Source organism: Neophocaena asiaeorientalis, unplaced genomic scaffold (assembly GCF_003031525.2).
Source record: "Neophocaena asiaeorientalis asiaeorientalis breed wild unplaced genomic scaffold, Neophocaena_asiaeorientalis_V1.1 scaffold264, whole genome shotgun sequence".
NCBI lineage: Eukaryota > Metazoa > Chordata > Mammalia > Artiodactyla > Phocoenidae > Neophocaena > Neophocaena asiaeorientalis.
Window position 1 is genome coordinate 1,191,698 of NW_020185332.1, and position 9,425 is coordinate 1,201,122.

At 52.9% G+C, this 9,425-nt stretch overlaps 1 protein-coding gene across 1 annotated transcript in view; it reads left to right on the forward strand.

Moving 5' to 3' along the window:
* MEGF11 (multiple EGF like domains 11) overlaps positions 1–9,425 on the forward strand; it is a 352,130-nt gene that overhangs the window by 326,899 nt on the left and 15,806 nt on the right. The window contains exons 14-19 of the mRNA XM_024735135.1: positions 1,103–1,249; positions 1,624–1,758; positions 6,606–6,734; positions 7,909–8,037; positions 8,524–8,652; positions 9,215–9,343. Coding sequence (XP_024590903.1) covers positions 1,103–1,249; positions 1,624–1,758; positions 6,606–6,734; positions 7,909–8,037; positions 8,524–8,652; positions 9,215–9,343 — 798 coding nt within the window. The remainder of the gene's footprint in view (positions 1–1,102; positions 1,250–1,623; positions 1,759–6,605; positions 6,735–7,908; positions 8,038–8,523; positions 8,653–9,214; positions 9,344–9,425) is intronic.

The window sequence follows — 9,425 nt, forward strand, 5'->3', positions numbered from 1 at the left end:
ACGATCCCTTTCCTTATAACAAGGCAGACGTGCTTTTTAAACTAATTCTGCTCCTCTCTGAGCCTCTGATATTCACCTTCCAAAGCCAAATTGGTCTCCTGGGTCCCCACGGTCCATTCACCTTACGCGTGGTGGACTAGAAGCCTTTCTGCCTGGGAGGAAACCCCACGCCAGAGCTGGGCATCCAGCCTCAGGCCTTTAAAAATTCTTCCCAGCCTTCAGGCTGTAATCACCCCAACACATATTTCCTTTCTCTCAGCTCAAAAAGACCATGTAGACCTTGCTCCTCTTTCTTTTTGACAGATTCCATCCCTTCCCGCATAGGCCACTGTATGTCAAACTGAAGGTCATTAAATCAATTTTTTGGGTCACAACTAGCTTTTTTTTTCCTTAAGGACATAGAATACATCATAGTGCAGAGAAAACATCAGATTGCATCACAGTGACAGTAAATGTCATTTGCAAAATGTTGGTTTCTATTATACATGTGTGTGCACATTTGATATAAAATACATATTGCACTGAGGACTGTGGTCAAAAGAATCTGAAAAGACCCCACCCACTCTCTAAGCCACTGCCCAGGGGCTGGTTGGCTAGGGCCCAGCAAGGATCGGTGGGTGGCTCCTGGGCTAACGTGGGTGGGCAGGTAACTCACCCCCAGCTCATGTAGCCCCTATAATGGCACTCACTTGCTGCACTAACCTTGGATTCCAGCTAAGATGTCAAAGACAAAGGAAGCCCTTCATGATCTGATCCCTTCTGATTCCCACAATCTCATCTCTTGCCGTATCCCATCTTGTACTTTATGGTTCAACCACACTATGCTGTTTTATCTTTCAAGGCGTGATTCTCTCTCCTGCCTCCTGCTCTTTGCACATAGGGTTTCCTTTATCTGGTCAATTCCTCCTTGGTCTTTAGGACTCAGTTCAGGCATCGCCTCTTCCTGGAAGCCCTCCCTGACCAGCCAAGCTTCTCTGTTTTTCTCCTCCATATTCCCAGATGTACTGTGTTTGCCTCCTCTTCTTACTGCATAGTACCCGCCCCCATTCTTCCTTTCACCCTCGCCCCTTACCACTGACCTGAGTCTGCCTCTGGCCCACAGGCATCCACTGTGACAGCACGTGTCCGCCCGGTCGCTGGGGCCCCAACTGCTCCGTGTCCTGCAGCTGCGAGAACGGCGGTTCCTGCTCCCCAGAGGATGGGAGCTGCGAGTGTGCCCCGGGCTTCCGAGGACCCTTATGCCAGAGAAGTAAGGCTGAGACCCTACCCCTCAGACCTCGGGCAGCTTATCCTCCCCAGCCTTCCCAGCTGGAACTAGGACTGGCCTGAGAGAGGCTGGGCTTACACAGTCAGTCCCCATCAAGTCCCTCCCTCTAATCCCCTTTCTCCTGGCCCTGACTTTTCTGTCCCCAAGTTCAGGGCCTAGCCTGGCTCCCCAGTAGAAACAGGACCAGACCACAACTCCTCTCTGTAGAAAGGGACGGGCCCTCCCAGGTGTGGGGCAGACGCGACTCTCCCCACGCTTCTGAGAAGCCTCTCTTCATTGCTGTGTGGGACTGGACAAGTAGCCAGGCTGGCTGGGGCCCCTTGGGCTGCTGACCATCCTCTCCCCTTCACCCCCAGTCTGCGCCCCTGGGTTCTATGGCCACAGCTGCGCCCAGCCGTGCCCCCTCTGCGTGCACAGCAGCGGGCCCTGCCATCACGCCAGCGGCATCTGTGAGTGCCTCCCCGGATTCTCCGGAACCCTCTGCAACCAAGGTACTGTTTCCAGGGGGAAGGTGTGTGGACCAGCGAGACGAGGAGTCCCAGGAGGGAAGTAGCAGGGAAGGAAGGTTCAGGATTCTCATCATGCTCTGTGGAGGCAGCTCCTTGGCTCTTCAGGGCTTAGACCTACCTTAATAAGAACTGGACACACCACGGGGTGTGAGACAAAGCCATCATGCAGTTGAAGGAACAGGCTCAGAGAGGTTAAATGACTTCTCCATGGTCTCACAGCTAGAAGCGGCAGAGCTGAGAAACAAATTCTGACTCCAAAGCCCAGTCTAAGCGGATAAAAATTGAAACAAGCGTAGATGAGGTCCACATATGAAGTGACCCCAAATGGCTTGTGCTGAGTGCCAAGTGGGAAAGGCAGAGAACACTCTGGGAGCTCAGAGGAGACAGTTCTGGCTTCGCTGGAGATGGCAACTTCCCAGCCCTTCTCCCCTCACACTCAGGCCAACGCTAATCCCTCACCACACGCTTTCCTGTCTCAGCTGCAGACTCCAGCCAACTCTTCCACTCAACGGGAGCTGAAAAGGGAGATAAAGCTTACTGAATTGGTGTGCTGCTAAACTGGCTCTCTGGGGTGGGGAAAGCCCTAATCTGTATCATTTGCAGATTTCCATGCTGTAGATATTCCCACCATGGCTGATTCTAAGGTACCGGTTTAACACCGGTCGTGAAATTCCTGAATATTTAATAGCCAGTGTGAAGGTAGAAGCTGGCTCCCTTGCACACCATTGCTTACTGCCTTGGCTTAGTTAGGCCAAGGCAGGGTGGATTTGGAGGATGGCTCCGTGCCATGTAGGACTTCAGCTGGGCCTTAGCCTAAAAGGCAGAGATGGAAGAAAGGCATTGTGGGTAGAGGAACCAATCTGGGCAAAGCACAGAGGCGTGCATATGCGACTTTCCAGCCATAGGGAATGGCAGGAGGATGCAGGGGCTGTGGATGGCAAAGGGGACTGAGAAGGTAGTCTGGGGACTCCTGGAAAGTTTTGAAGACAAGGTTGCAGAATTTGTACTTTAACCTGTAAGGAGTGAAAGGATCTTAGTCTAAGGTAAACTTAGAGCTAAAAGCAACTTCAAGGTCATCTGTGAGAGTCTCATCTGGCCTCTGCTTAAATACTTCCTTTGAGAGCTCACTGCCTCCCAGGGGACTGGATTCTTTTGATGAATAATGACCACTGAGCTCGGCTATTTTTCTAAGTGTGTGGGCCATTAATATGTATGAGTGGAAAGTTAACTCCATGATGCTTTGAGGTCATGAGAAGTTTGGACCCCAGGGAAACATACGTGACAGTTTCATTTGCTTGCAGTCCTCCTAGGACAGTTTAATCATAACCTGACGTGTCGAGGTTTACTTATTAAACAATCGGAGACCCAGCTGTCAATACAGATAGGCCGGGTCTAAATTAGGACCTAAGCAGCCCGAGGAGTAACTCTCACATCCTGCAATGTCTGATTTATCGCCCGCTGGCCTAATGAGTATCTTCCACACGTAGATCTAACAGAGTTTGCTATTAATGGCAACTGCCCTGGTTAAGTCTCAAACCTTGTAAAAAATTGAACTGACGCTTTCTAATGACTGGCTTTCCAGCGAGTTACAAATTACAGACACTGCTTATGCAGAATCATTAAACATAGATTAAATACAACCAGATGTTTTCTTTTCACCAGTCCCCCTTCTCTCCACCACCCCTCTCTTTGCCTCACTCTTGATTCAGCTAAGTTAACCAATTAATGTATTAGACTGATCACATTAACAGCTCTGTGGGTGAATCTGTCAGCCTTGCATATGTGAGAAAGACTTCAAGACTGTCTTGTTAGAGAAGCTCAGAGTTGGTTTTAGGATGGGTGTCAGTGGAGCATCTCTGGCACCCGGCTCCCCACAGAGGGCCAGGACTAGGGGATGGGTTCCCCACATCATGTACCTCCCAGAGGCAGGGAAGAGCATGCTGGGTGACCTGCTTTCCAGGAAGCCAAAGCTGGAGGCTGAGCTGCAAACAGGTGAGATGCGTGTCATCCTCCTGGCAGTGGACCTGCCCTGGAAGGAGCTAAGGTTTTTGCTAGGGAAGGGCACAGGACCCAAATTGGCCATCGTGCCCATAACCGTTAACTATAGCCCAAGGCCAGTGGGTGAGGGTTATCAGTCCCATTTCAAAGATGAGGAAACAGAGACTGAGAGGGGTGATGTGGTTTGCTTGGAGGTACTTAGCCAGTGAGTGGCAGAGCTTCCTGGCTGTGTGACCTTGGGCAAGTTACTTAACCCCTCAGTCCCTGTTTCCTCATCTGTAGTTAGTAATAATGAAAATATGTAATAATGAGAGTATTACAAGGTTAATTGAACTAATATTTGTGAAGCATTCTGAACAGTGGTACATAAAAGTGCCATAGAAGTGTTTGTTGAATACATAAATAAAATTAGTACCCAAACCCAAGGCTTTGGGCTAGAGAGCCTGGTATTGTTTGTCTCAATTGCTAATCATGTCCAGGTGAGGCACAGAGTGGCCACAGATCCAGGTGCCCACCATCCAGTTGGGGAAGGGCTGACAATATGAGGCAGTGTGGCCTAAGGGAGGGGTGCCAGCCCAAATTTCAAGAGACGTGGGCCTGGGGAAGTTGCTTTTCTTTAAGAATCAACCCCTTCCCCTGATGCTCAGTGTGGCTCAGCCAAATGAGGGCCTCAGGGATTCAAGGACTTCCTCCCCCATAACAGGGATGCAAGGAGGCCATCTTGGAGGGTGTAGGGCCAGCTGGAACTGGGCTTTGAGGGGAGCGTGTCAAACTGAGAGGAGCTCGAAGGGACAGGGGTCACTGATTCCAGCAGAACCCACTGGAACGTCACTGCTCCTGGGGCCAGTTTTGGCCATTTGGGGAATAGTTCCTGAGTGTTTGTTGTACGCCATGCACTGTGCTGGGCACTCAGACACAACAAAGAACAAGAGAGCCAAGTTCCCTGCCCTCATAAAGCCTGCAGTCCAGAGGGGAAAATTCTGAGCTCAGCCTCTCCCAGCAGAACTTGGGGGCTGGGGTGGGGGGAGAAGGGGCAGCAGTTTATGTCCACAAATTCAGCCACCGTGCCTTGAGCACCTGTTGTTTTTCCAGGCATTGTGGGTGTACAGACACGGGTGGAACCCAGGCCTGGCCTGAAACGGCTCACAAGCCACGGTAACAGAAGACCAGGGAAGAAACTAATAGAGGGTCCTAGAAGCTCAAACAGGGACATAGCCTCCGAGAACAGAGAAGAGGGGTGAATCTGTTAGGATTAAGTTCAGCTATAAGTAACATAAAAACCCAAAATAACTGACTTGAAGATGACAAGCTTTGTGTCCCTCACACATTTACAAAAAAAACAAAAAGATAAAAAGAAAGAAAAGCAAAGATCCAGAAGTAGGCCACTAGGGAGTGGTAGGGTAGCTTACATAGATGTCAGGGACCCAGGCTCCTTCTATCTTGTTGTTCTGCCATCCTCAGCACATGGCTTCCACCTCTGAGGAAAGGTAGCTGCTTGAGCTCCAGCTATCTTACCCACAATTCTCATCCATAATCCACACTATTCTTCAACAAGAAGGATGAATGGGCAAATAAAGACACGCATTTCCACTTACCATTGGTCAGAATGTAGTCACGTGGTCATACCTCGCTGTGCAGGTGGACATACGCCCAGTTAAAACTACTTCTAAGGAAGAAGAGAATTGATATTGAAGGACTAGCTGTCTACTACAGAGGGATCATCGGGGAGGTGGTTCTTAAGATGTGTCTTGTAGGCAGGGTAGGATTTCCACAGCTGGGCATGAGGATCAGGGAAATTCTGGGAGGGAACAGCTGGAGTGAAAGCACAGAGGAGGAAAGGCATGGGGTGTTATTTGGAAAGCGGTGTGTGGTCCAGTGTCTGGGTGATGAGGTATATTTAAGTGCTGATCTCTAGGATCTAGGTTTTATTCTGGGGCACTAGGGTGCTACTGAGGATGTTTGAGCAGGGCATAGGAGTGCCATGAAGAGAGCTGTGCTTTAGAGAGCTCAGGCTGTAGGAAACAGGTGGAGGATGAATTGAGAGGGAATTGAGAGGGAGGTGCTCGGTGAACACTCATACCTAGTCCTCAAGGAGCTTGCAGCTTTGTTGAGGAAACCAGCCCTTCCTCCAGGAGCCAAGGAATGACTCCTCCAGGAGGGGCCGGGATCAAAATCCTACAAAGGACTCAAGGTGGAAATACCATGGGAGCTCAGTGGAAGAGAGCACCTTGTGGACCCAGGAGGGCTCTCCTGGGGAGGAGGCTGAACTGAGGCTCAAGGAACAGGTTGGATTTGGAGAGACAGGAAACAGGGGGACAGGGATAGACATTCGGGGTCGGTCCTCCAGCCATCTAACTGCAGACAGACCTGCCACCCTGCATTTGTCCCTCTCCTTCCAGCTATAAACATTCCCTGCCCTCGCAGTTGTGAGATCAGTGATGCTGACACAAGTGTGGTAATGGAAAGCAGAAGGCTTCGGGGCAGTGCAGGGACCACTGGACTGAGTGCAGAGGTGGGATTCCCACCTCACCACTTCTGTCTGTGAGACCTAAGTCAAGTGATTCTACCCCTATGGGCCTCAGTTCGTTCCTGTCAGAGGGAATCATTACTAGAGGCTCCCAAAAGAATGCAGCTGTGGACACAAGACGGGGAAGTCATTGATGTGGAAATGGAGAAGGGTGATGGGGGTGCTGAGATGGGCAGTTCCCACCCAGATCCGTGACCCCAGGTGGCCATGGCTGTGGCCTGGGAACTTCTGGGGGTGTAGCTGTGGGTGGTGGTCTAAGGAGTACAAGTGGGAGGGCAGGTGCCAGGCTGTCCTGTGCCCACAGTGTGTGCTGGAGGGCACTTTGGGCAGGACTGTGCCCAGCTCTGCTCCTGTGCCAACAACGGGACCTGCAGCCCCATCGATGGCTCCTGTCAGTGCTTCCCTGGATGGATTGGCAAGGACTGCTCACAGGGTAAGCTGCTGCCCTCTGGGAATGCTCCCCCCGGAATGCCCGTGACCATGGTCAGGCCCAGAAACACCCACTCCCTGCCCAGAACCTCTCTGCCCCTGGTGCTTCTACCTCCCAGGGCTGAAATCTCCTGCACATAGGAATGTCCACCTGAGTCCCATATAGTCTCTATAGCTAACGTGATGAAGTACTAGGATTGATCACTAGCATTATCAACTGTTAGTATTAAAGATATGGGTGTTATTGGTAATATCATTAATACTATGAACGCTGAGTATTAATACTCCTAGCATCTGATCAAGGAGTAGCCCCTAAGTTTGGATGGGGAGGAAGAGGGAGTAGGGAAGTGAGGGGAGGCCCGGGCAGTTGCCTCACAAGGGTGTCCTCTGGGTGGCTCATGTGACTGATGTCCTGGGCATCATAGGCCTGGGCAGAGCATTGTAGGGGCTGTTCCTATAAGGTGAACCCAATCTGATACAGAGGTAACAGGGACCCCCAGTCTAAAGGCAGAGACTCAGCCTCTGCCCTGTGGAGTCCTTGGCTGATGGGTGAGACCCAGCCAGTACCCCTAGGACAGTCCCAGTTAAGATGCCCTGGCCCAGGGCTTCCCTGGTGGTCTAGTGGTTAAGATGCTGCACTTCCACTGCAGGGGGCAAGGGTTTGATCCCTGGTCAGGGAACTAGGATCCTGCATGCCAGGCAGTGGCCAAAACAAACAAAAAAACTGGCCTGAAGGCATTTCCATTCTGATGGAGGAGACACCCCTGCTATCCTCCGGGAGCTCATTAGCTCCCTGAGAAGAAATAAGTCCCTACCCTGGGAAAGTCCCCCCCCCACCCCATCCTCATGGGGAGTTAGTACATACAGTATTCACACCGTAAACCGCAGTGTTTACAGTTTACCACACGCTCCAAATCACAGTCACTCCCCCAAGAGGGAAGGTTCAGAAGCCCTCAGAACTGGGTGGGTGGGCAGAGAATCTGGGCTTAATGGGAATCCTGGGTGATTGGGTCAAGAGGTGAGTGGAGGAATTCTGGGAACAGTGGTTAAGCCCCGTGAAAGCCAGGAAATGCCACCCGGGGGCATCCTGGCTGACATGCACTCCCCCTTCCTCTCCCTCCCTCTCCGTCTGCCCCTCTCTGACTGGCCCTCACCCTCGGCATCCCACCCACGCCCAGCTTGCCCACCAGGGTTCTGGGGCCCCGCCTGCTTCCACACATGCAGCTGCCACAACGGGGCGAGCTGTAGCACCGAGGATGGGGCCTGCCACTGCACCCCTGGTTGGACCGGACTCTTCTGCACGCAGCGTAAGCCCCGCCTCCCAGCCATTTGGAATCCCATGCTGCGGCCTGCTGGCTGCCGTGGGCATCGTCTGGACATGCAGTGGAGGGAGGGAGGGAGGAGGCAGGCCCCAGGGCTCGGAGCTATCCACCCCCACCACCCACCCCTGGGGTTGAAGAGTCTGGCCGGACTCAGGGGGTTGAGGCGCCCGAAGTCCTGGAAGGCCAGGGCTATCGGGTACCCCTGCAATCACCAAGACCAGACCCTCCTTGGACAGGGGGCCCAGCGTGGGGAGGAGCAGCCTGTGGTTGCACAGCAGAGACTTCAGCCTGGCCTCTGGTTCCAAGGTACCCTTGTCCAAAGGACTCCCTGCCTCTTCAGCGTGAGGGTTCCGAGCGTGGAGCGTGCAGGGTGTCGCTGGTCCTCACCCCATGCTCAGAGAAAGAAGGGGCAGGAGGCAGGTTTGGTCCCAACTGCACCTCAGCAGTTGCCCCCGCCCTGTTTCTCTTCAGGCTGCCCAGCAGCGTTTTATGGGAAGGACTGCGGGCATGTGTGCCAGTGTCAGAATGGTGCCAGCTGTGACCACATCAGCGGCAAGTGTACCTGCCGCACGGGCTTCACCGGGCGACACTGTGAGCAGAGTAAGCTGTCCCGACCCCTGACCCTCGTGTCAATGCCAGGCCTCAGCCTCCTGCAGGGGAAGCCTCCCCCTTTGAGGTCCACCCATCAGGGCCCTGCACCGCCTGCTCCCTTGACTTTTGGAGCAACTCCCAAGGACAAAACCTGAAGGTTGGGCCTACGTTGGCTTAAGAGTTTCTTCCTTCAGTGGGGGTGGGGATGGGGCATGTGGAGGCAGAGCAGAGCCTTTGCTGGGGGAGGAGCTTAGCGAGAGTAGAGGGAGGCAGATCTTGTTGGATTGATCTTTGAAGCCCCCGTGGCACCCGGCTCAGGGCCTGACACACGGAAGATGCTGTGTAAATATAGACCAGGTGAGGAGGAGGTAGGGGTGGGTGTTCCCCCACTCAGGGTTATAGGTGTTCTGTTTAGCCCCAAGTAGCAAACCAAAGCACATCAGGAGCTACAGAGAAAGAGGCTTCGCTCTGTGAGGCAGAACTAATCCTCACAGCTGCCCACATAAGGGATGGGAGGGGTGGAGAGTGGGCGTACCTCACGGTTGACTCCGATTCTCTTCATGCTACACAGGATGTGCCCCAGGAACCTTTGGCTATGGGTGTCAGCAGCTATGTGAGTGCATGAACAATGCCACCTGTGACCATGTCACAGGCACCTGCTATTGCAGCTCTGGATTCAAAGGGATCAGGTGTGACCAAGGTAATACACAGATGGCAGAGTCCCCCGGGAAGGGGGCTATAGAAAGGGCCCCATGGGGCAGGCTCTAGGGAGTAGCCAATGG